Genomic DNA, 25,503 nt, shown 5'->3' on the forward strand with positions numbered 1-25,503 from the left:
AGCGGTGCCCCTCAGTTATACCCTGCCAGGGCCACTAATGGGTGCCCAAGTCCTGCTGCAGAGGACTGCACCGTGCAGGGGGGTGATGGATGCAGGTACCTGACGATCAGGCCAGGACTTAGCTGAGGCTGGGAAAAGCTGCTGTTATCATGCTGTATCCCTCTGCCAGGTCCCATGGACTCGCGTGCTCCTGGGAAGAAGGAAGCCCCAAGGCACCGGGAGGACGGTCCTGGCCGCGTGCACAGGAGAGCCGGCGCAGATGAAGGCATGATCTGTGGTGGCCTGGAACTGGGAGCTGTGGGGACTCAGGGGCTCTCAGATCTCCATGTGCTGGCAGAGACGAATGCAGGAGATGAGGACAGGCACCCTCCTCCTCTCCACAGAATATTTTTTATATATATTTTTATATATATATATAATATATATATTAAAATTACATTTCTCTTTACAAAAACAATTCAACAATGGGCTGGGGGACGGAGACCATCTCCAAAGCCAGGGCCGGGGCACCCTGGCATGGGGATCACAGCAAGTCCCGAGCCCTAGGCAGGCTCCATTTTGGGGCACCCCTGTCCCCCAAGCAGGGCTCAGGCCAGAGTCCAGCAGCAGGTTGTGTGGGTAAGGGTGGCCACAACGCGCGGTGGTCCCACGGTGAGATGCCCGCTCTAGATCCGACGTAGCTCACCCAGGCCCCGCTGTCACCGCCTGTAAGCAGAGGAGAGGATGTGAGCTCTGGAGAGGTGATGGAGCCGGCTGCCCAAGAGCAGCTCAAGGCCAGCACACCTTTCTGGGATGGGAGACCCTCCCCAAAAGATTCGCCTTACTCCCGGCGCCTCCTGGGACTGGGCACCTACTTCTGCCGGGCCATGCTGTAGGGATCCAGGAGGTGGGAGCTGGCCTGTGCCAGGTTCCAGTCAAACATCTCCAGCACCCGGTGGCACTCGACGCGGGACTTCAGGCCCAGGCAAAAGAGCTGCTCTACCTGCAACGGGACACGGCAGACCGTGGGTGAGAGACTGTGGGCTGGCAGGGGCTGCCCCTGGCCTCACCGGGGTGGCGGTGCTGCGTGCCGTGACATGTACCTTCAGGTACTGGATGGCGCGCTGGACATTCCAGCCGTGGTTCTGCAGGGCCGTCTGGCACTCCTCCGTCGTCACGCCATGCACCATGTCCTGCACCTGCAAAAGGCTCGCTGTCACCGTAGGCCACCGCCTGCGTGCTGCCAGGGCACCCACCGCCCTGCCAACACACCCAGCTGCCTGGGGCAGTAAGGACCCCATGGCTGGAGCAGGGGGTCAGTGCAGGACTCTGGGGTCCCCCCCGTGCCTCTGGCCCCGTGAAGCACTGTCAGCTAGGAGGAGCTGGGGCTGGTGGGGGGACCGGTGGTCAGGCCATGCATTTTGGAATCACATGGAATTTCTGCCGCTGTGGGTCTGCCAACCCATCCCCGTAGTACCACTCCCAGTGTCCCCTGGGGTGGGCAGTTTTGGGGCCAGTGACCTCTACACCCCGCTGCTCCTGGCTGTGAGCAATCCCTTCATGGCACCATGAGCTTTTGGGGGGCATGGACCCTCCACCAGAACTCAGCTGCTAGCTGTCTGCCCCTGCCCCTGAGCTCCTGCCCTCTCTGGCACATCCCGACGTGCCCATCCTGCCTGGGACAGGGGTGAGCTCTTGTCCTCTCCAGCCCACCCTCCAGCCCAGCTGGAGGTGCCCCCACTCCCTGCCCTCCCATCCCCAGGATCTTCAACTTCTCCTAGTCTCAGGTACAAACTCCCCAGCTGGGACAAACCCTGCACTGTTCGCCCTCCAAGCCCAAGGGGACCAGAGTCACTGCTCTCTGCCTGCTATGGTGGCCAGCTTGCTGCATCAGCCTGGAGCTGGGGCCACGGCTCACAGCCTACCGTGGGGCAGGGCTAATACAGGTTAAAAGGGTGTTTGATCCCCATTTGGGCATTGCAATGACACTTCTGCACTGTGGTGTCTTTGGAGAGCCCTTGCAACCAGTGCCCCTTGGGGTCACATGTGGGAAAACTGAGGCACAGGCTGGGGACAACTCTGGCTCAGATGGTGCAGCGAGTCTGTGGCACAGGCATGGCTGTGGACTTATGCCACCTGGACAAAAGCCACCTTGCCCCATATGACCCGCAGAGCCCCGGGCAAGCCACTTACCAGTCGGATCTTCTCGGAGGGGCGGTAGCCATCCGGCCCATCGTAGACAATCTTTTGGAGGCTGCAGGAAGCTTTCACCAGGCATTTGGGGCCAGGGTTGCTGTTGTTGGAGGAGAAGTTGGCCTTGTAGTCTGGCTGCTGCTGCACCATGGGCCGGACAGTGGCCGTGGTGACCATGCGGGATGCTGGCACCTCCTCGGGGCTTTTGGCCTCCTTGAAAAACTTCTCGTACTTGTCCAGGTAGGCAGGGCGCTCAGGCAGCAGGTAGTAATGAGTGCTGCTGACTTTCTGCCCATCCTTCACAATGGGCAGGATACAGGGCCCCTTGGGGCAGTCCTTGCCCTGCGCCTGGATGACCTTGGGGGTAGCATATTTGGGGTCGAGGGCGAAGCTCTGTGTGGTGGGCATGGGCTTCCCTGGAGAGGTGGAGAGGTAGGAGCAGAGCGTGGCACGCTGCTGGGGGGAGCCCACTTGCAGAGCCATGGGGCTGGGTGTTCGGGAGGTGGGCTGTGACAGCGGGTCCCGAGGGGGGATCTGGGGCGGCCGGTCCTCCTCGCCCCCTGAAGCTGGCGACAGCTCCCCTGACCAGTGACCGGGCTCGTTCCTGCGCAGGGGCCGGGGCGGGATGGGGACACGGGGCGGGATTTGGGGCTTATCTTCAGCAGGGGCTGCAGTGGCAAAGGTGGCCGGCCCCAGGGGCACGTTCAGCCTCTTCATGCACTCCTGCTGCAGCTCCTCGAAGATCTCGGTGGTCTGTGTCAGGCTGGGCTGCTTGGCCTCCTTGGGGGGCAGAAAGAGGTTGTCCTCCAGCACTGTGGCCCTCTCGCCCTCATCCACGAAGCCGTAGTTGGTCTCGCCTCGCTCCCGGGCTTTGGGCAGTCCCACACGGCTGCCCCGCCGCCCCGGGGGGCTGTTGATGGAACACACCTCAAAGTCGTCCTCATCCTGCGCCACGTCGTCATAGGCCGGCGGCGGGGGCAAGGGCCGGGCATCCCAATCCACCACGGGTGTGGGGTGGAGGGGCCGGGGCAGGGCCCGCGTGGGGCTCTGCGGTGGGGTCTTGTCCAGCAGTGAGAAGGCCTCCATGGCCAGCTTGGCGAGCGAGGGGGCCGTGAGCTCCCCCACGGGCGAGGGGCTCGGTGGGGGCACCTCCTCCCCGAAGTCGATCAGCGTCACCTCGCCTCCTGCCGGACCCTCACTCAGTGGCTGGCTGGGCTGCCGGTCGCCCACCTTGGTGCCTGACACCCGGGCCGAGGGCTTTGCCAGCCGCAGTCCCTTCCCTGGGCCCGGCTTCTTCAGGCAGAGCTTCCGGAGGCCTGCAGACAGCCCATCGTCCTCCTCACTGACCGGGTCGTAGCAGGGCTCTAGGATGTGACAGAGAGGGCGGTGAGGGTGCCACCAGATCCCGTAACCCCTCAGCATCCCCATCCCCTGTTCCCCGCTTCCCTTGGGGTGGCAGGAGGGGACAGCCCTCCTCGGAGGTGACTCCAGCCCCGGGGGGCATGACGGGTGTGGGAGGGCATCTCCAACCCCAAGACCTGACTGCAATCCTTAAAGCAAGACTGCAATGTCCAGAAAACTCGCCCAGACCCACAACACGTCAGCCTGGGCAACCCCTTGCCCTGCTCCCATCTTCGCCCCCTTGGCTGCAGGGCTGCCACCTTCCCGCCCTGCTGCTCCTGGGGCAGGACCTGCCCCGGGCTGCTCCTGCCCTTCTCCATGCCATGGCTCAGGGGACCTGGGACGTACTTAGCCCAGCTCCACATCTCCCCATCCATGTCACACACAGCCACCGCCTACCCCTCACCCTTGGCGCATGCCCATGCCACAGCCGTGCCCAGGCTGAGGGGCAGCTCAGCCCCACGCGGCACCTAGGTTAGCACTGGCAGCAGGTAACACCTCAGAGCAGTTAGTCCCCACCGGTCCCTCCACGGGAGATGTTTGAGGAGGGGCAAGAGCCTGGAGATACCATGGGGATATCGGGCACGCAGCAAGGGCAGCACCATCTCCCTGAGGCCAGACCTGATGGGGGGCCACCTTGCTTGGGCCCTGCCCTGGATTCGGAAGAGGTGGCACTAGGCACTGGACACATCCCCAGCGGAAGCAGGGCCGTGCCATCACCTGCTGGGGGGCCTGGCCACGTCTCCCGTGCGGGGCCAAGCGGAGCAGAGGAGGCAGCAGGCCGCCCCAGGCGAGAAGAACACAGCACACCCCGAGTACCTTGGAAGAAAGGAGCTAAGAGAGAACAGAGGGGGCACGAGCAGGGCTGGCGGCTCCCAGAACAGCCCCACTTACTCGTAAGCAGGATGGCAGGCTGAGGCGGGCGCGGAGGCGGCTGCCCTGCGGGAGAAGAGAGAGCCCGAGAGGAGGCGAGACGCGGGGTTAGTGCGCGAAGCAAGCGGGGAGCCGGGGCGCCTAGTGGGAGAGTGGCACATGCTTCGTCCCTACGCCGGCCTCGGCTGCGGGGGCCTGGCGGGAGACGTGGGCATGGGGCGGATGCTGGCAGCAGCCCCCCGGTTTGCAGGTTTGGGGGCTGGAAGCACATCCGTGGTGTCTAAATTGCTTGTCCTTCCTGGCACCCCGTGGCTCTGACTGTGCCGGTTAGCTGAGGTCCCCCGGGACGGGGAGCCCTCACCAGGGAGGCTTGGAGGGGATGAGGGGCCTGTCCCAGCACCGCCAGGGACAACGGGGTGGGGGTTGCAGCCCGCTGCATTGGCAGAGCCCGCGAGTTGCCCAAGCTGGGGGACGCTGCCGGGTGATAGCGCTGCCGGGTGATAGCACAGCCGGTCCTGCCGGCACCCACTCTTCACTGCCCCACCAAAAGCCTGTGCCCCCGGGTCTCCGAAGAGCAAGTAGCAGCAAGACAGTGCAGAGAGGAGAGATGGGACAGCAAATCAGTGCCAGCTACTCCTGCCCCTCACCCGGGCGGCAGGGCTCAGCCCCTGGTGCAGAGAGGAGACTTGAGCTTAGTGCAGCCCAGTGTAGCTAGTGGGCTGGAGACAGGGGGATGAAGGGGAAAAATCACTTACTTTTAGCCCTTCCTGGAAGCTGAGTGGGTCTGGCAGCAGTCAAGTCCACACCTAAAACGTCAGGAGGGTCCATGGGATTTCCCAGGTACAGCCTGCGGGTAGAGAGGAGACCGGCTGGGGATCAGCACCGTGCACGGCCCCTGACACCCAACACGCTCACATGCACGTGCAGCTCGTGCCACCACCTCTGCCAGACGGCTCCCAGGAGGGGCCATGTCCTGCCCCCTTGCACATGGGATGGGGCAGGGGATGAGGCAGAGAAGAGCCCACAGTCCCCTCCACCAAGCACCATGCGCCCGGGGAGCAGACCCAGGCGGGGGCAAGAGGCGGCACATCCTGCTGTGAGCGCCGACTCTGCGACCGGTGGGCTCTGGGGGACGGGGCACTGCCCCCCGGGGGCTTTCTGCCCTCGCGGCTCTGCAACGCAGACCCTTGGGCTGCCCCAGTATCACCGATCCCCGCACCAGGTGCAGCTCGGGGCCGTGCCCGGGGTGCTGTACCAGGGTGCCAAACCCAGAGCATTGCAGTGGGGTGCCGAATTGGGGCACCTTCCCAGGGTGCAACACCCCTGGCACTGCGGCACCACACCGGGATGCTGCGCCTGGGGTAGGGTGCCCCAGCACTACACGCCGTGCCGCAGCTGGGGCGCGGTGCTGGGGCCAGCCGGAGCGCGGCACGGCGGGAGGCCCGGGCGAGCCGTCGCAAGCCAGGCGCGGTGAGACAGGGAGCCGACAGGAGCCGTCGCAGCCCCGAGGCCTGGGCGTGTGCCGAGCTCGGTGCGCTCTCTCCGGCCCGGACGGCACGTACCCAGGGCCCGTGCCCACGCACCGGGGCGCGGGGAGGCCTGCCAGGGCACGAGCCGGCTCCATGCACGCGGCGCCTCAGTTAGCACGCCCAGGGCCACTGGCGCAGCTGCCCCGGGGGGGATGGCCCACGGCACCGGCACGCAACTGTGCCGGGGAGGGTGATGGGGGGTCAGGCTGGGACCAGGGGCACTGGCAGAGCTGAGAGGACACCCCAGGCTGGGATCCCAAATGGCTCAAGGTCCCAAGGGATACCCTGAGCCGGACGGAGGTGCTGGCTCTACCCAGCAGAGTCTTTCCAGGCTTTGAAATAGCATTCCCCCATCCCCAAAACAGCCCTCCTACACCAACCCCGATGCAGGCAGAGACCCACTGTGCCCCCCAGGCCGAGCCAAAGCGCCCCTGCCCACGACCCGCTCGGCTCGGCTGCACCTGGGGCACAGGGCCGTGACGGCCGTGCTCAGCACCACGATGGACACCGCAAGCACATGCCAGGCCGGGCTCTATGTCCCGCCGGGTGGACATGATGCCTGGCCCCACAGATGTCCTTGAGCATAGAAACCCTCCCTCGATTCCCTGATCCTTCCCATTCCCAGCTCACTCTCCCGTTACAGACCAAACGGTGGTCTCCCTTGCTGGAGCACCAGGGACGGCATGACCACCTCGCTCGAGTCCAGCCCCACGGCCCCCCACGCGCCCCCAATCATGCAGCACCCGGCCCCGTTAGCAAGAAGAGGCGAGGGAGTTAGTCAAGCCGTGGGGACCCTGCGCGGAGCGAAGCTCCCAAGCAAGATGAGGAGGAAGAGCAGTTTCCCAGAGGAAGGCCGAGCCGCGGCTCGCTCCCGCACCCGGCGGGGAAGGCAGGGGGAGGTAGGGGGTGCAGAGAAGACAGAAAGTTTCTTACTCATCAATTTTATCGGGAAACCCCCAGCACTGCTGCGGGTTGGTGTCTCCATGGCCTGTGTGGATGAAGCTGTTTTTAAGCGGCTGGCTGATGTCGTGGGCTGACAGCCCCGCCACCGAGGTCACCGTGTTTCGGGGGAACTGGCCCACTTTTAGGGTCCGCTTATTCTGACCCCGCCACCAGTAATTCTCGGCCCTAAGGAACAAAAAGGACCTCGTTACCGACAGCGTGAAAGGAGGGCGAAACCCCGTGGTGGCGGGGCGGGGGGACATGCACCCTGCCCCAGCGACACCGCAAAGTGACTCACCCAAGGTCACGCCGGCAGGCGGTGGCACGACCAGGAAGGGAACCCGGGTGGCAGGGAGCCTGGGACACCTGGGTGTCTCCAGGGATCCTAACCCTACCCCATGCTCGCCCCAGCCCTGTGCTTTGCCTCCCTCCCCACCGCTCCCCGTGGACCCAGGTGCCAGGAGGGGGCAGGAGCCGAAGTGCTGGGGCCACGGAGAACAAAGTTCCCGGCTTGCACCTGAGCGGACGCTCCCCTCCCTACCCGAGGCAGGTAGGAGCAGCAAGGTGATGCTGCCTGGCTGGTGCCCCCGTAGCAGGGGGACAGCGCGAGCGGCACCAAGCAGCGCAGCATCGCCACCCAGCTCCACCGCCGGTCCCCGCGGAAGGCAGCGAGGCCGTGCACAGTGGCAGCCTGGCCAGGCTGGCACAGGCCCCGCGGTTTCCTGGAGTCACCTGTGACTCACCCCCGGCCACCAGCTCAGCCCTTTTCCTGTTTACCTTCCCTGCTCGCCGCCAGCCAGCCGCATTACTCAGCGCCGGGACCCCTCGGCGGGGCCGGGGCAGAGCCGAGCCGGCACCGGGCACCCTCCCTCGCCTGCGGTGCGCTGGGGCGGGCAGCTGCAAGACGCTTTCCCTCCCTGGGAGGTCTCCTCCGCTCGCCCTGCCGGCTCCCGGCCGAGCTCCATCCCCGCCGCAGGGATGCTGCGGCCGAGCCGGCCCCGTCCTCCAAGAGGATTTTTGGGGTGACCCCCCCACCCCGGCACAAATCCCCTCTGTCCCCTTTTGGGGTGCCACGAAAGCCGTCCCCGAGGCGGCGCTGGGTCCACGGGGCTTTCAGGTAGGTCCTTCCCCGTGCACGGAGCCGGGGGGCCTCCCTCTCTGCCCACACGTGCACGCCCAGCACTTCTTTAACAACACGCAGCGGCTTGAAAAGGGGTGGGGGGTGTTTGCAGCGCCCCGGGCGGCTTCGCCGGGGCCGGATGCGGCTCCGCTGGTTGCTCCCCCTCCCAAGCCCGGGCGTCCCTATCGGGGAGCCGCCTCTGCTCCGGCAGCTTCACCCTGGGGAAACCGAGACGGCTCCTGCCCGCTCCCACGGCTGCCCCACGCCGTCGCGGCTGCCGCCCCCCAAACCCGGTCCTGAACTCACCCACCCAGACCCGCTTCCCCCAAAACGCGCCCCCGCAGGGCAGTGCCAGGCCCCCGGCCCAGCAAGGGGGGGATGCCGGGGGCCAGCGTCCCCGCTCCCCCGGGGAAACCGAGCCAGGGAGGCTGTGCCCCGGGCCCCCGCAGGCGAGCCCACAGCTCCCAGCGCACCCAGCGCCGCGCCCGGCGCCAGCCCCCGGCGAACCCGGCGCCCCCAGGTCTCCCCGGCGCCCCTCGCGCCAACCGCCCGCTCCGTCCCCCCGGCGCCCCCGCGCAGGCCGAAGGTTCACCTGGGGCTGGCGGCGCTGGCGGCCCGGGGCGGGCGCGCGGGCCTGCACGCGTGTGCGGGCGGCAGGGCAGGGCCCCGAGCCCGCCCGGCGGCCCGGCCCGGCCCGTGATGCAACGGGGACGATGTGCGCGCACTGGTTCAGCCGGCGCCGGGCCGCCCGCCCTCCGCCTCTGCTTCCCTCCCTCACGCTGCCGCCGCCGCGGCGCTTCCCCTCCCCTCCCTGCAATTAAGCCGCCAGACCCTGGGCAAGAGTCATCGGCGGCCAGGGAGAAAGCTGGTCCCTCCAGACACACAAATCCGGCCTGATTCACCTCCGGGCTGTGACTAAACGCAGCCATCCTGCCCCAGGGGAGGGGGGAGAGCGAAGGGCGCGCAGGCAGCGCCTTTCTTCCCCCTCCCCTCGGCCCTGGTGGAGACCTGGCCCAGCTGCAGGGCACCCGGTGCCCCCGCAGCGGGACTGCGAGCCCCGGGACCCCCACTGCGCTGCTCCCCGCCCCGGTGCAGTACGGTTCGGGGGGGAGGGCAGGGACCTTTGGGGTGAGGTTATGCTTCTGCAATGGGGATCCCAGGGCAAAAGGTCCCCCCAGCCCGGAGCCGAGGGCCCGGGGGGCGATGGTGGGTCAGCTCTGCCGGACGAGGAGCCCTAAGCGAAGGGGCAGAGAGGCCAGGCCAGGCCGTCGTGGCACCGAGTGCCCGCGTCCTTCCCGGCCGGGCGACGGCGGTGGCACGTCCCCGCCGCTATCAGCAGGGAGCGGCGCAGGGGCGCGCGGCTGCCCCGCGGGCGTTTTCCTGGGGCAGGGCCCGGGCGAGCCAGCGAGCGGGGGTGAGTCAGCGGGGGCGGGTGGCACGGGCTGCCGGGTGCCATGGGCACGGCCGTGCCCCCTGTGCTGCCCCACTGGGGGAGTTTGCAAACCTGGAGGGGCAAAGCTGGGCAGCTCTGCCCGCCTGCAGGGTACATGGCCAGATGTGCTGGACAGGGGGCAAAGCCCCCTGACCCTGCTCACGTCCCCACTCCCCACAGCTCTGCCAGTGCCTGCAGCCCCCAGCGCCCCTGTCCCCATGCAGGCCGGCAGCCGGTCCCCACTCCGAGGGGTGGATCGCTGCGGTGCTGAGGCACGTGGGCGGGCAGGGGTCCGTCCCTCCCACCCCCATGATACCTGCCCTCGATGACTGTGATGATATCATTCATCTCAATGTGCAGCTTGTCGGGCTCCTCGAAGTCCTGCAGGGCTCTCATGTCAGTGGGCTGGGCCTGGGGGGAGAGCAGAGGTGAGGACGTGGGATGCTGCCCCCCATGTCCCCTGTTTGGGGGCCAAGCCCCAGCCCCACGGCCAAGAGAGTGGGAGAAGCGGGGCAGGGGAGCCCCGGCAACGGGCACGAGAGAGAGAGTCACCACCCCCAGCTGGTTGCCCACACCCCTAAATATTACCTCCCAGCTTGATAATACCCTTAACTCTGACCCCGCTCACGCAGCGCTGGTGGGAGGGGGTCCCCAGGGCTGCTGCACCTCGCCCCAGGGACGGTCCCCCGACATCCTCCCTGCCCGCCTACCTCGACCAGGAAGTCCCGTAGGGCCACGAAGGTCGGCCGGTCCTCGGGCTTGTGCGCCCAGCACTGCAGCATGACGTTGTAGACGTCCTGTGGACAGTCCTCGGGCCGCGGCAGCCGCTCTCCTTCCTTGTCTATCTTGTGCAGGATCTGTGGGGCAAGCAACATCGTCAGCCCTGCCCCATGCGGGGAGGCCGAGATCCCACTGCCGAAGATGATAGTGGCCCCATACCGTGAGCCTGAACGGTCTCCTGAGCCCTCGCTAGGGACTGCATCGTGGCAGGGCCTCCAGAGGAGGCAGACCCTGGAGGGCTCAGGAGCAGATAGGGAGCAGCCCAGACCCCGAGACCCCACCACTGCCCTCCCCACGCAAGGCTCGGCACTGTCAGGTCCATCGGGGGGCCCGGGAGAAGGTGCCCACCTGGCTGCCGTTGAGGCCGATCCAAGGCTCCTGCCCGTAGGTGAACATCTCCCAAAGCGTCACCCCAAACATCCAGGTGTCACTGGCGTGGGAGAAGGTGCGTGTCTTCAGGCTCTCGGGAGCACACCTGCCCGGGGAAGGAGACGGGTGTCAAGAGGGGCTGGGCACAGCACCCCTCACTCTCCCCACAAGGCACTGGGGGCTCCCAATGCCCCCAGGGTCCCCTGGACCAGGCTCACCAGGCAAAGGGCACCTTGCGGTGCTCCTGCATCACGTAGTGGTCATTGTTTTTGGGCAGGGCCCGCATGAGCCCAAAGTCCCCGATCTTGACCTGCTCGTTGGAGGCCAGCAGGATGTTGCGGGCAGCCAGGTCACGATGGATGAAGCGCTTGGACTCCAGGTAGGCCATGCCCTTGGCCACCTGGATGGCATACTGGCACAGCATGGAGATGAGGAAATGGCCCTGGTTCTTCCGCAGACGGTCCAGGAGAGAGCCCAGCGGGGCCAGCTCCGTCACCTGGGCCGCAGGGAGGAGAAGACAGGTCGGTCAGATCAAGGGGCACCCCAGTTCAGACTGGCTTCCAGCCCCCTCATGCCCCTGGCCTGACAATCCTTGAGGAGGGCCCAGGGTACAGAGCCTGTGCACCCCACGGCTCAGTTTGCCCCACAGCATGCGATTGCTGCCCCAGGGGGCCAGGCTCGGTGGCAGGGGCAGCCCTATGATGCAGCAGGGGCACTCATGTCTCAGGCGTATTTGGGGTTGGGGTTGGTCCCGTTTCCAGGGGTGAGAGCCCCACTGTCCCCCCGCCGCAGGCACCCTGGACTCACCATCTTCATGGGGTGGGAGAGCACCACGCCATAGAGCCGGATGAGGTTCTTGTGGTCCAGAGAGTGCATCGCGTTCACCTCGCGGATGAAGTCGTCCAGCACCTCCGGCTGGCTCAGCACATCCGTCTTGAGACATTTCACTGCCACGTTGAACTAAGGCCAAAACAGGGATGAGCCACAAAGTGGGGCAGACACATTCCTGGGGGTCTCCCAAAGTGCTTTCCTCCAGGCACCCTCATCTGGACCACAGGTGGTCCCATGCCCACACCCCCCACCACAAGTAGCACCAGTCCCAGGGCAGGGGGCTTTGCCACGGCCCCTTACCGTCTTGCCGGCTGGCGTGCACCACTCGCCACGGCGCACGACGCCGAAGGAGCCATCGCCCAGCTTCTCGAAGAGCGAGAGGTCCCTCTCCCTGATGAGGCAGGTCAGGGAGTGCTGGCCGCTAGCTTCCAGGGGGGGCGGTGTGGGCGACTTGCGGAAGGTGCTCTGGGGCTGGGGTGGCAGCTCCGACTCAGGGCGCTTCCCACTGAACACCTGTGAGGTGCGGAGGCACATGAGATGCAGGTGCAGAGATAGCCAGGGCCCCCCAACTCCTCCTGCTCACAGGGCAGAGATCGGCAGCAGCAGAGACTAGCGGTCAGAGCCTGCCTCAGTTTCCCCTCCCTATAACAGCAACAGCCACCTGCGCTCATGTGGGGCTGGGCAAACATGGCACGCAGACAGGCGACGCCATCTGCTGCTTTGTTTCTGCAAGTGAACTGTACTGGCAGAATACCCTGTCCAGGTTGTACACTCTGGAACCTAATGATGACTGCCACCTGGTGCTTCCCCAGGACAGGCTGGCTGCAGTAGCAGGCTCTGCTTCTCTGCAGGCTGGTTGCATGGTGAGCTGTAGTGCAAGATGGACTGAGGGAAGCAGCTGCCTTTGGGCTGTGCCTCTCGCAGCAGCCCTGCGGAGCATGTGCCCCATGTGGATGGCTAAGTGGCAGGTCCCCAGAAGCCCTGGCAAACCAGCTCAGCAGCCAGAGGGCCCTGGGCACTCCTTGGCCAGGCTGTAGCCACGAGATGTGCCTGGCCACCAGGCTGGGAGAAACCTCCAGCTTGGGCTGAGCATGGCGAGACATCCCCGTAGCAGGGTGGGCCTTGCAGCAAGCTCTGCCGCCCCCCAGGCGCTCCTGCCCACGCTGCCTCGCCAGTCCAGAGGGGACAGGGATGGGCTCTCTGCCTTCTCACCACAGCACCAGCCTCTCAGAGTGACTGGCAGGAACTGACCTCGTGCCGCATGGCCAGGGAGGCTCTTTCCAGCCCTGGACCCTGCCGCAGGCTTGCAGCTGGGGCAGCCGGTCCCCGTGCAGGGAGCGCGGGGGCCAGGCCAGGCATGTGGCCGGGGTGGGAGGTGGCATTTCTCTGCCCAGTGCTAGGCTGAGTCGCCTTCTATTAAAAGCCCATCCCGGCCACGGCTCGGCCCAGATGAGTCACGAAAGGGAGAGGCCAGGAGCCAGAGCCCAGCTGGCAAGCACATGGTTGTTCTGGGGGTGCAAGGTGCCCAGGGTGTTGCGGGGGCATCACTGGATTTGGATGGGACAGCGAGGGGGAAGGTCTCAGCGTTGGAGGTGGGAGCGCGCATCTCTGGGTCTCCTGCCCTGATGTGTGGCACTTGGCTCTCCCCTCGGCTGCAGGGGCAGGGCCCGGGCTGCCCGGCCGCCGCGGGTGGGCTGGGTGCTGGCGGTGTCAGCCCTGCAGGCCATGCAAGCTCTGCCCCGGTGTGCAGCAACCCGCGGGCAGGACAGCAGGGCTGCCGCCACGCACGGCCCAGGGAGCTGGCCAGGGCGAGATGTGGGCTCTGTTGCTAATTAGCTCTGAAGGAGTTTCCTGGAAAAAAGGCAAATCACACAAAGGGAATGAATTTCCTGCCTGCTGGAGCAGCAGGGCCGTCCTTAGCTGGGAAGCTGCCCAAGACCCCGCACTGGGCCAGGCAGGGTCACGCAGGAGGCAGGACGCGCCGGGGACTCGTGTCCCTCACCCTGCCAGCCCTCAGGCACCCAGGGCAGGGTGGCGGAGGCAGGGGGAAAGCTGGACACCCGCAGAAGGCCAAAGGGAAGCAGGCGGAAGAGAGGGGCATAATCACACACAAAATGCCGTGGTTGGGCTGGGGGCCAGGACCCCAGCTCCCACCGTCCCTTTGCACAGCACCAAGCCCATCCTGCTCCTCCCGCTTTCCTCAGTTTCCCCGCCAACCCCCCTGCCCTGCTGCCCCTCTCCCAGCCGTACCTTGCTCATCCAAGATTTGCGCTTGCACATAGCCTTCCTCCGCTTCACTGCCTCCCACAGCCGCCGCTGGCCTGCGGGGACAAGGGGACTGTCACCAACCCCATGTCTTCCACCACCTCTGCCCTGAGCCCTCCCGAGACGAAGAGCTCTCCAGCCCTTCGGGCTGCACGTTTGCCTGGGTTCCCCCAAGGCCAGACAGGGGTATGGGGAGAGGTTTGGGGGGGATGTACGCACCGGGGCGGCCCATGCCGATCTTTTCCAGATCCTCATTTTTGACGTACTCGAAGTGGGAGAGGCGGGTGACGTTCAGCTCGTCCCGGATGCGCAGGAAGTACTGCTGCAGCTGCAGCTCGGTGAGCAGGTCGAGCAGCCAGTCCGTGCCCTCTTCCGACTGCATGCTACAGCTCAGCTTCTGCAGGGACACCACGCCGGGTTAGCAGGTCCCCGGTGTCCCCAACGCCTGGTCCTCTCCTGCCGGGGGAGATGCCCATGGCCCAGAGGGGCTGGGAGCCAAGACTGGTCCCTGCACACCCGTGGGGAGAGGCAGGGGGGCGCTGCCGAGGAGGACGCCGGGGTTGCGAGCGGGACCTATCTGCAGAGCCTGTTCCCAGCACCCCGGGGTCGGCCAGGAGAGATGCAGGCTCTTCTCACCAGCAGGACCCACGGGGAAGTGCAGGGAGCCCACCTCTGCCCTGCTGTGCCCACAGCCCCTCCTGCCTGCTCCCATCCCCGAGCAGCGGTGCCAGGGATGGAGAAGGCGGCACAATGTCGGGGCAGGAGATGGATGCAGCCCCAGCCAAGAGGCACCCCGCACCCCAGCACCATGCACATGCAACCTCCTTCCCCCTTTCCCTCTCCGCCGAGATCACCCCCTTTCTGGGCAGGGCGCCAGCTCTGCCTCCCACCTCCGAGCACCGGGGACCCTGTGGCAGACAGCACGCGTCCCCCGGCCCCGGAGCGGGACAGCGCCCGGCGCCGCAGAACCACCTCCATCCTCTCCTCCGGCAGACGGCGCGCCCCCCCCCCCCCCGTCCCTTCGCCGCCCTCCCCACGCTCACAGGTCCTGGCCGCGCCACCGCCAATTACAGGCTAAAAATACGGCGGGTGCAGCGAGCAGCTGGGCACGGGGGCAGCCGGGGGAAAGCAGCCGCTGGCCTCAGCGCCCACCGCAGCGGGGAGGTGGCCGGTCCCCACGGGTGCTGGGGGGGTGGACGGCACCGCTGTGGTGCGGCCCGGGAAGGGGGGACCGGAGGCTCCCCGGTGAGCGGGATGGCACTTACTCGGTAGACACGGAAGCGGGCCAGGAACGGGAAGGAACGGCGCAAAGTCTCAAAGCGTCGCATCCTGCTCGTTCTCCGTCGCGGGGACCCTGCCCGCGGCACCACCGGCCCTTCCCCGCCGAGGTGCCGGAGAGCCCCACAGCCGGCGTCCCGCGGCACAGCCCGCTCAGCGGAGCCGGGGCACCGGCGGACGCGTCATCCCGGCTACACCAGGCAGCGATGACCTCCTCCTCCTCCTCCTCCTCGCCCCCGCGCTGCTCTCGGGCAGGGCTCAGTGCGGCGCGGGGGCCCGCGGCATCCCCGCGGCACCGGCGGGCAGGATACTAGCCGTCAGTCCTCCCCCTCCTTCCGCTGTGCTTCCAAGCCTCTCCTTCCCGGCCGTCCTTCCCTCCCCTTCCCGAAGGCGATCCGGCAGGGCCGAAGGCCCGGGTGGTGCGCGGGGGTCCGCGGCGAGCCCTGCCCGTGGCTTGGGCGCCCAGGCCGGAGCAGAGCCGCTGTGGCGTTCGCAGCGAAGGCTTCCTGATCGGTGGCCAAGGGGTCAGCGCCGGCCGCGGGCCGCGCAGCCTGCTTCCTGTGGGCCTCCCGCCCGGGATCCAGCGCCCACTGTCCCCGGCGCCGCGCGCGGTCCCCGACCGACAAAGCCCGGCGCCGCTCGGCTCCCCCGTGCCGCCTCCCCCCCGGCTGGGCAAGCGCGGGGCATCGATCCGCTGCCCGGCCCAGCTGCTGGCGCGGCCCTTCCCGGGAGGGTTTATTTTAGCTGCGCGTTGGCCCGGCTCCGCACTGCGCTGGGACCGGAGCCCAGGGGGCCGGGCCGGGATCAATGTGCTGCTTTCTCTGTTGTTCAGCAGGATCTCACTCCGGCAGCTGCGCTGCCCGGGAGACCGGGCTCCCCGGTCCCATTTCCATGGAAACCCGCTCCGGCCTTGGGAAAAGCTGCCGGGCCTCAGTTTACCCTATTAAGCGAGGCGGGGGGCACATCCGGCCCTTGGCTCCCAAACAGCTCGGCAGTCTCCTAAACGGAGGTGTGACGGGCACAGACATCACGGTGACGGGCACGGCAACAGCATCGGCATCCGCTCGCAGGGAAACCAGGCCAGCAGGGATGCTCCTTGCCCAGCAAACGCTCCCGCTGCCCCCCAGCACGGCCCCCAGCCCTCACCATCCCAGCGCCGGGCCCCCCCCACAGCTGCCGGTGCGCGGGGCTCGCTCCCCTCGGCGGGGGGCCGGCCGTGGGGCCGGGGCCAAGCGCTGGCTCCCAAACACGGCTCCGTTGTCCGCCCGCGGGCTCCCTAGGGAGAACAGCTGGCCGGATCGGCAGCGGGTGGCGTGAGAGAGGAAAGACCCGCGGCGCCCTCCTGCCACGGCCATGGCCCCCCCCCCAGATCCGCCTGGCGCTGGGGGCCCTCCTGCGGCGAGCTCTGTGCCAAGGCGCTGGGTGGGGGGGGGCCTGGACAAGGAGCCCAAAGGGGACACAGCGTGCACCCCCACAAGTGACACCCCAGCCACCGGGGCTGCCACCCTGCAGCCCCCCTCAGCCCGTGATGCCCCATTGCATCCTTGCAGCTCCCCTGCTGGCACCCCTCCAGTCCCCCCCAACCCAGACGGTGGGACGAGCACCCGCAGCCGTGCTGAGCGTTGCACGGCCCTGCCAGGCGGGTGATTCCCCTTACCGATGCCTGGGGGCAGAGCGCACACGGCCTCCGGGTGCAGGAGCCGTGCCTCAGTTTCCCCATCCCCCAGTGCGGCGCCGCTTCACGCGGGGTGCTCGAGGCTGCGCAGCCCTGCGGAGCTGCGGCCCGGAGGGGGTTAAAGCGCAGCCCCAGCAGAGGAGCCACCGCCGGGATCCCCGGCTGACGGCTGGCACCCGGCGGCCCCGGCACCCAGCACAACAACCCCATTGACTGGGGACACCCGGGCACAGTGCCCTCAGCACCAAGCGCTGCCACGCGCTGGCTCTCCCCCTGCCCTGAGCCAGGGGATGCTGGGGACATGGGTGGTTCCCGAGGGGAGCAGGGTTGTGCTGGTGACGGATCCCCGCTCTGGGATCCGATGGCTCTCACGCGCGCGGCCCTGCAACCACGCACGCATCCTGGCATGTGCACCACCGCCACCCCACCCCCGGCGCGCTAGCAGCACCCAGACACCCCCGCGCACCCCCTGCGGCTACAGCCGCGCGCGTGCACAAACACACTGGCGCCGCCCACCCTGTGACAACGGCCCGCTCCCCCCCACGCACCCCCCTCGCCACTGCACACAGTGCGCAGCCACACCGCGTTACCCTGACGCAGTGCCCTTGCAAACCCCCCGCACCCCGTGGATGCACATCCGCCCGCAGCGGCACGCACTCGCACGTCACATCCACCCACAGCCACCACGCGCGGCCCTCCCGAGCTGGCGCACCGGTACCCAGGCATGCACCCCCGCAGGCATTGCCAGCCCTCGCTCCTGACAACACCCCTGCACCACCATCTACACCCCCACTGCACCTACACCCCGCCATGCACAGGCTGGTCGCGCACAGCGCTACACCTTCCGCTGCACGCGCACGGGTCCGTGCTGCCCCCGTGCATCCGTCCGCCTCCTCTACCTCCCGACCGGCACAGCGACACTTCCCTCCTCTCCCCCGAGGAGCTGCCCCTGGCACTGCATCCTTTCCAAAAGCCTGTGCCCCAGCCCGCCCCCCCCCCACACTCAGCTGGGGAAACTGAGGCATGGGGGGGCTCCAGCTGTCCAGCATGAGTGGCGGGGCCGGGAGCAGCTCCGAGCTCTGCCCCAGGCTGTGGGCATTGCCTTCTCCAGCCACAAGCTGCTGGGCCAGCACCCGTGTTCCCCCCTAGCATGGCCAGCAGGCAATGTTCCCCCGCCCCGTGCCTCAGTTTCCCCAGCAAAACGGAGGCGAACGCAGCAGTGGGGCAGCAGAGTGCCCTGCTCTCGGCTCCCAGTCGGGCTGACGGAGCAGCTGCATGGAGGGCACCCGCGAGCACCGGGGAGGGAGATGCCGTGCAGGGAAGCAGCACTACCAGACCCCCCCGCCAACCACCAGCCTTGGGTCCCCCACACCCCACTGCATCAGCACGACCATGCCCCTCTCCGAGGTGCTGAGCCCGGCCGGGTCCCCCCCCCAAACCCCGCTCTCCCACGCACTGACCCGCCGGCGCGGCATGCCCAGGGCACCGTCCTGCCGCGGGGGGGGCCCGGGGCGCCCGCCGCCCCGCCGCAGCGCCCGCTGCCCGGTGCTGTCGGAGAAGCTGTGGGGCAGCGGGCCGCGCATTTCCTCGTCATCCTCGGCACCGCTCAGGCGCTGGTAGTCGGCTCGCTCACCCATGGCTGGGGCGGCGGGGACGAGGCGGCGGCGGCGAGTGGGGGGCGCGGAGAGGCGGGTGCCCGCCCGGGGGGGCGAGGGCTGCAGCCGGGCGCGGGATCACATGGCAGAAAGTTGCTGCAGTTCCGGAAAACAGCGAGAGGGTGAAGGTGACCGCGACAGTGATGGAGGGGAAGGGGGGGGGCGGATGCAGAGGGGCTGGAGGCAGGAGGAGGGGAGCAGCCGCCCGGTGCCCGTCCCACCCCGGCGGCCCCATGGTGCCCACGGCCAGGCAGACAGGGAGCTGCATCGCTCGGCAGCCAGGGGCTCTGCGGCAAAAGGGGGGGAGGGCAGGCAGTGGGGGGGGGGCACCAGGCCCTCCTCCCTTGGGGCAGGGGTGCGAGGGGTGCCTCTGGGGTTTGCAGCATCCCCGGGTTGGCAGGCTGCAGCATCCCTCCCACGGCTCCGGCACCCCCCGCACTGGCGGGGGGGATGGGATGGGATGGGATGGGATGTGCTGGGAAGATGGCTGCTCCGCCGCAACCTGCCTGCGGAGCTGGCGCTGGCGCAGGCACGGCCGGGCGGGGGGTCAGCCGGCCCCGAGGGGCTTGGCCAGGCTTTGGGGGGGGGGGGGCATGCCCCGGTTTCAGGGCTCCCCCGCCACCCGCAGCCCGCCGTGGGGCCCGGAGGGCTGGGGGCAACGCCGCCGTGCCGCAGAGGTGAGCTCAGCCCCCCGGGGCGTGGGAGCAGCTGGCATCACCGCACTGGCACGCTGCGAGCACTGAGGGACCTTCGCCCATTGCCAGCCCGCATTTCCCCCCGCCCAGGAGCGATGCTGTGGGATCCCAGCCGGGGTCCCCCCCCACGCACCGGCTCCTCCTGGCCTGCCCAAGCTCCCGCCAGACGGCGCAAACCCAGGGTGAGCAGCTCCCCCAAACGTCGGATCGCAAAACCGAACCATGCACAACCTGCCCGCACCCACCAGGTCCCAGCTCAGCTGAAAACCAAACCGCAAAAGTCCCCCCAGCATCGCCCCGTCCCCAGCTCCCGGATCGCAGAAAGCAGCTGGAGCCTCCGAACCAGGCTGCCGATGCGCCTCCCTCCCGGGGCGACGGGGTCGCCGCTCACCTCCCGCGCGTCGCCCCGCTCGGCTCTGCATCCGGCCGGTACCCGGGCTCGGCACCCGGCCTGCCGCCTCCTCGGCAGCCAGGGCGCTGGAAGTGATCTCACCGGCTCCGGCCGCGATGCCCCGGGCTCGCTCGTCCCTCCCGGGGCCTCGGGGGCGGGGAAGGCCCCGAATTGCAGTGACACACTGCCCGGTCCGGCCGGCTGCATCCTGCACGCCTCCGCCACCGTGGCTCGCCCCGTGCCGGGAGAGGAGGGAGATGGCCAGGGGCAAATCCAGGGGCACGGAGGGAGCCGTGCCAGGATGCAGCTGCTGTCCTGCTCCTGGGGACCGCCCCAAGCCCCCTCTCCCCACTGCACTGATCCATGCCCACACCAGGCCTCCCTGAGGCCCTCGGAGACTCCAGGCTGGCTCGCGCTTCACCTCCCTCGCTGCAGGCACCGGCACCGCTGACGGAGACGTGCCGGCACAGGCTGCTGCCTCCGGCCTCCTTCACCGACCGTGGCGGTGGTTAACGCAGCAGGGCAGCACTGGGGCCTCGGCGAGGGCAAGGTGCCGGGACTCCCATGGGAGTCTTCCCCCTTCTCCGGGACAGAGATCACCCCGAGCCCCCCTGCCCGGGGAGGAGAGGCGCGTGCCGGTGGCATCCCCGCTGGCCGAGCCGCACGCAGCCCTAATCCTCGCCCTAAGCCTCTTTCCTCTGCTAAATCCCCTCCGTATGTCGAGCCACAGCAGGGAGCCTGTCCTGCGCTGCCCAGCGCTGCGGGAAGGGACCCTCTGCCTGCAGGATCAGGCAAACGGCGCGGCAGCCGCGGAGGGGCCGGGCAGGAAGAGTCGGCTGAGGCACGTCGGAGCCGCTTCCCATCTTTGTAGCCGCAGCAGGAACTGGGCCGGGCACTCCGGGCTCCTTCCCGAAGCATGTCCCCAGGGACAACGGGGCGAGACACGCACCCGCGAGGAGAGCGGATAAACGGGACCCGCTGCCCCAGGGCCACTGGCTCCCCCAGCGCCACCAAGCTTCGCTCCAAGAAGAAGGATCATGCTGTCTCAAGGCACAAACAGGCTCTGTGTTTGCATTAGAAGGTGGAAAGCGGCACACGACAGTGGCCAGAGGGAGGCCGAGAGGATGCACGTGCCAGCCCCGCTCTGCGGCTTCAAAACGGTGCCCACCGCAGCTTGGGCAAGGCGAGACCTCGGCAACCCTCCCACCGCCAGCATCACCCTGCCCCAGCCCCGAGACCCTCACACTCGCCCAAAGGCCCCCAGCATCGCCTGCCCGCCTGATGCTTCCTGAATCGCCGCCTCCTTACCTGGGCCAGGGCAGCCGCGATGCCGGTCTGTGCCCCGGGGCCCCCGCGAGCCCAGCGCAGACACGGGGGCAGAGCGGCGCGTGAGGCAGCACCGGGTCAGAGCTCCATCAGAGCCGGCGGGGCGTGGGGTCGGCCTGGGGGACAGCGAGGAGGGAGGAGGTCAGGTGGGATCCCACCGGCCGGACGCGCGGGAGGGACCGTCCCGGTTCAGCCGGCAGTGAGAGCACGGCAAACCCGGGGTCTCCCTGCCTGCGCGGCGGCCGTGGACCTGTCCATCGGCACCCGTGGTGGCACCGTGCCCATCGGTGCCGCGGCCCACTCGGAGCTGCTAACCGAACCCCGTGGGGAACCACGGCTCTGCCGTGGGGGGAAACTGAGGAGCAGAGCGAGGCCTCCGCTCGTCCCAGGTCTGGAGGGCGGCCAGGGCTTGGATAAAACCCCGCAGCTCCCAGCGGTCCGGCCAGCGGACAGAGCTGGTCATGCCCGGGCATCCCAGCAAAGAGAGCATCACTGGACCTACAGGCGGGGGAGATGCTGGGCCCAATCCTGCTGTGCCTGGCCACCGTCCCCCGCAGTGGGCAGAGCTGGGAAGGGGGGACGGTGCTGGCGGGGATGATTCCCAGCCACCATCCGCACCGAGGGGCACCGGGAGGGGGGTCCGGGCCGCTCTGGGCTTCCCGTCGGGAGGCTGAGTCACGGCTGCCACCCACACGCCCTGCCCCGGGCACCGCAGGGCTGGCAGCCACCAGGAAGCCAGCAGGAGAAGGAGGAGGAGGAGAGCGCCAGCGAGACGAAGCATCGCCAGCCTTCCCCGGGCCGTACCCACAATGCCCCGCTGGCAGGGCCGGCCCACGCCCTGTGCTAACGAATATCAGGCTAACGAGGCCCGTGTGGCTCTGGGGCTTGCAACAGGTTGCAGAGCCTGAATCCGGCCCGGCTGAAGCACCCCTCACTGCCCCGGCATGGAGCGGAGGAAGGACGGCACTGGCCATGGGGCACCAACCCAACACTTTTCCCATGCCCGGTCGGACTTGGCCACCTCGGGCTCTCCTCCCACCTGCTTCCCCAAAGAAGGTCCCAGGGTTTTTTTTTGTTTTTAAACCAGGGTTTTGCAAAGCCCAGAGCCAGAAACTTTGGCCGCTTTGCTTTGCTTTGCTCGGAGTGCAGGGCTGCCTGGGCTGGTGTGGATTTGTACCCGGGGCGCCCCACCACATCCCCGCTCCGGGCAAGGAGGTGCCGCCGCGGAGGAGGAACGCGCCTGGTGGGGGGGTCGTGGCACCTCCCGCGGCTCTGGGGAGCCCGTGGGAAATGCTGCGACGGAGGAGAGGCCGCGCTGAGGACCGGAGGCACCACGGCCCCAGCGCTCGGCTCTGCCCCAGGGCTCGCAGGAACCTCTGCGAGGGCTAAACCCTGCTGGGGTGTGGAGAGCTGGCTCGGAAAAGGCGCCCAGGGACGAGGCCAGGCTGGGGCTGCGGTCAGCCCCTCTCGCCGTGTGCAAACCCCAGTCAAAATCACCTCTTGCAAACCCGACCGTGTCCCACAGAGCGGATGACCGCCAGCCGCGAGGATGGGAGCAAAGTCCTCCTGATGGGGCGGGATGCTCGCCGCGGCTGCCGACAGCATCACCACCTCCGTAAAGGGAGATTAACTTAAAGCTTTTTTAAAGAAGACACAAAAACCAAAAAAAACCCCAAAGAGTCCTGAGACTTTTGGACAAGAAAACCTGCCCCGACGTGGCCAGATGCTGATGTGCCGCCTGCCTGAGCCTGCAGAGGGTCCCAGCTCCTCGGCTGCTGCTCAGCACTTTGGCAGCAGTGCAACGTCCCCGAGACGCAGCACTGCCTGCAGCCTGCCCTCGAGCTGCCCTGGGCCGCCCGGAGGACAAGGGCCCTCTGTGCTCAGCCCCGGGGCTCCCGCGAGCCGGGGAAGAGGAAGAGCGGGGTCTTGTTCTCAACGAGAAGCCTCCCGGCAGCGGGGCAGCACGCGGGGCGCTGCGGCAGGGCTGGCAGCCTGCGGCGCTGCGGGGCACCGCGCCAGGCGAGCACCGCGGGCCGGGATGCGGATGGGAAAGGCGACCGGCGCTACCGGCTGGGCGATACCGCCGCCCTGCGTAGGGTGCAGACCCCGCTCCTCCTGCCCCGACCTCGGCGAATGCCCTTGCGGGCCATCCCTTACCTCTCGGCTCTGGCTGCTCACAGCTGCCGCACGCCGGGATGCTCCACTCGCGTGCCGGGTCTCCGGGGCCAGCGTCGCCGCGGGGTGAGGACTTGGGGCCGAGGCGCCAAACGCCGCCGGGGCGCTACGCCGCCGGGGCACTATGCTGCTGGGTGCCGGGGTGGCCGAACCCTGTGCCGTCCCCTCTCAGCGCGCGGCGACGGGCTGCGCAGCGCTGGGCCTCGTCGCCCTCGAGCAGCCGGGCGGCAGCTGCTCCTGCACCCCCTGGTAGAGCTCGCCCTCCTCCTGCACCCCGCCGAGGCCTTCGCCCTGCTCCTGGCGGCCCCGCCGCAGCCACCAGCGGGCCGGCGCCCCGGGGCCCGGCTGCCCGCGCCCGCCGCCGCGCTCCTGCTGCGCCCGCCGGCCCAGGCCCTGCTCCTGCCGGGCGCGGGGGCCGCGCTCCTGCACCCCGCGCACCGCCGCCCGCGCCCGCCGCGGCGGCAGCGCCCCACCGCCCCGCTCCGCCGCCTCCTCGCCGTCCCCCCGCGCCCGCCGCAGCCCGGCCCGCGGCTCCGGCCGGACCCCGGGCCTCGGCCCCCCCCCGCCGCCCCCCGGCTGCCCCGGCGCCGCCCGCGCGCCCCACTCCTGCAGCCCCCCCCGCACCCCCAGCGGCACCCAGTGCCACTGCCCCGGCCGCCCGGCCCCGCCGCCGCCCCCCGCCGGCTCCCCGCCGGCCGCCACCAGCTCCTGCCCCTCGGCGACGGCGCCCAGCCCGGCCTCCTGCACGCCCCGCGCGAGCCCCCCCTTCTCCTGCACCCCCGGGGCCACCCCGCCGCCCTCCTGCACCCCCGGGCTCAGCCCGCCGCCCTCCGGCACCGCCGGCCCGCCGGGCCCCCCCCGGCCCGCGCTCAGCGCTGGCGCCGCGATGGTGCGTCCGGCCTCGCCCGGCCCCCCGCGCCCGCCGGGCGGCCCCGGGCCCGCCGCCCGCCGCCGCCGCCGCTCATGCACCGCGCGGGGCCCCGGCGCCGCCGCCCCTACCCGGCGCCGCCGCCTCCTGCCGCGGCCGGCGCGAGCTCCCGGGGCGGCGCGCGCCCGCCCGGCCCCCGGCCCGCCCTTAAAGGCGCCGCGCCGCCGCCTTACGTAACGGGGGGCGGCGGAGGCGGGAGGCGCCGGGCGGCCGCGCGGGGACGGACGGATGCACGGGCCTCTCCCGTGCCTGCAGCCTCTGCTGCCTCTCTGGAGAAGCCCAGCTTGGCGCCTTCCCCCGCCCCGCCGCGGGGGTGACTCACCCCGGCCCGAGAGAAGCAGCGCGGGCTGGTGGAAGGCCCTGCCGTGCCAGGCAGAGCCGAGATGACCAGTTTTGCCCTTGGAAGGTGGCACAAGGTCACAGCCCCCGGTGGGCACAGCCAGGTGCTGGACGCCGGGGCAGCACCCAGCCCCAGGGCTCCCAGAGGCTGCCACAGGCACGCGGAAATGCTCTGCCACCCATGCATGGTGCCTGCGTGTCCCCTCCACCCCGTGGGCTTCCTGCCCTGCTCCTGCGGCCCCTTGCTCCTCAGGGGCCCAGGGTGAGAGCTGCCCTGAGCAACAAGTGGCTCTGCACCGGCTCAGTGTTGCTTTTGCTGCTGAATAGGTCCAGCAAAGCCACCTGCAAGGCTGTGGCTCTGATGCACGCAGGGAAGGAGAGTTGCAACCCCATGTCTGTGCAGTACATGTCCTGTGCTGCCTCCCTCCCTGCACTCGCACCCTCCTTGGCTTCAGCCAAGTCCACCTTGAGAAGCAGAGCTTTGCACAGCCCCAGCCTGTGCAGGGAGGCCCCAGTTTGTGCAAAGCACCCTGGGAATATAGTGTTTGGCCTTTCACTGAAGGGAAAGGAGCAGAGCCAAGTTTTGGTGGTGAGAAGAGAGCGTCCAACTTGCCTGACTTTCAACAAGCAAGTTGCCCACCTTGGGATCAGGGGGATGAGAGCTGCTGCAGGGCCCTGATAAGGAGGTAGTGGTGCTCCTGGCCCTGCTCCCTCCCACCACAAACCCTGCTAGTCCTCGACCTTGCTTGTGAAGGAGGAGATACGGTGAGGCTGGGCACATCGAAGCAGGGAGGGGGAGGAGAGCATAGAGAAGCTGAGTTCAGCTCCCTTAATTCAGTGAGAGATGCTTAAACTGCAAAGCCCCGAACCAGTGAAGCAGTACCAGCCTCAGAACAGGGGGATGTAGCTCCCACGCTGTCAGAGCTCTCTGTGATTTTAAGCAATAACCAAAGTCAGCTGAACCCATTTGTGCTCAGTCCCTGTGGCCTTTAGTGCGGGGATCCAAGTTGGCCATGAAGGGCAGGGACAAGGCAGGAGTTAGGAAATTGCCTTCAGCCCATGGCTGGGGCAGAGGGGCCCCAAATCCCTTACGAAAGGGCACAGGAGTTTTCATTCCTCCCCCCTCCCCCTTCTCCACCCCCAACTTGCTCCATTACCCAGAGTACCCCTGTATCACCTTGCTGGGGTCAGACTGGGAAAGGCTGCAACCCACTAGCACTGCACAGTTGTACCTGAGCCCCCAACTCACAGCACCAGGTAGGAGGCCTGTGGCAGAGAAGGGGTCAGGCTGTAAGCTCTGGCTTCCTGGGGCATGGACTCACCTGAC

General features: G+C 68.4%; 1 protein-coding gene across 8 annotated transcripts; it reads right to left on the reverse strand.

Moving 5' to 3' along the window:
- Positions 1 to 371: 371 nt before the first annotated feature.
- On the reverse strand, positions 372 to 23,368 carry TNK2 (tyrosine kinase non receptor 2). Of its 8 annotated transcripts, XM_026093533.2 has the most exons (17): positions 22,892 to 23,367; positions 20,717 to 20,850; positions 13,934 to 14,111; positions 13,700 to 13,770; positions 11,750 to 11,962; positions 11,426 to 11,578; positions 10,837 to 11,114; positions 10,598 to 10,724; positions 10,180 to 10,326; positions 9,786 to 9,880; positions 6,909 to 7,103; positions 5,202 to 5,293; positions 4,468 to 4,512; positions 2,173 to 3,536; positions 1,083 to 1,178; positions 855 to 982; positions 372 to 705 (listed from the first exon to the last, which is right to left on the reverse strand). In XM_026093533.2, the coding sequence occupies exons 3-17, from the start codon at positions 14,094 to 14,096 to the stop codon at positions 699 to 701; spliced, it is 3,174 nt and encodes a 1,057-aa protein (XP_025949318.2). In that variant the 5' UTR covers positions 14,097 to 14,111; positions 20,717 to 20,850; positions 22,892 to 23,367; the 3' UTR covers positions 372 to 698. The 8 variants fall into 8 exon arrangements, with proteins under 8 accessions (XP_025949318.2, XP_025949319.2, XP_025949315.2 ...); XM_026093534.2 differs by lacking the exon at positions 20,717 to 20,850 and having other exon boundaries at positions 22,892 to 23,368; XM_026093530.2 differs by lacking the exons at positions 20,717 to 20,850; positions 22,892 to 23,367 and adding an exon at positions 14,980 to 15,335.
- Between the last annotated feature and the right edge of the window lie 2,135 nt (positions 23,369 to 25,503).

This window comes from Dromaius novaehollandiae, chromosome 9, assembly GCF_036370855.1.
Source record: "Dromaius novaehollandiae isolate bDroNov1 chromosome 9, bDroNov1.hap1, whole genome shotgun sequence".
In the NCBI taxonomy this organism is placed as follows: Eukaryota; Metazoa; Chordata; class Aves; order Casuariiformes; family Dromaiidae; genus Dromaius; species Dromaius novaehollandiae.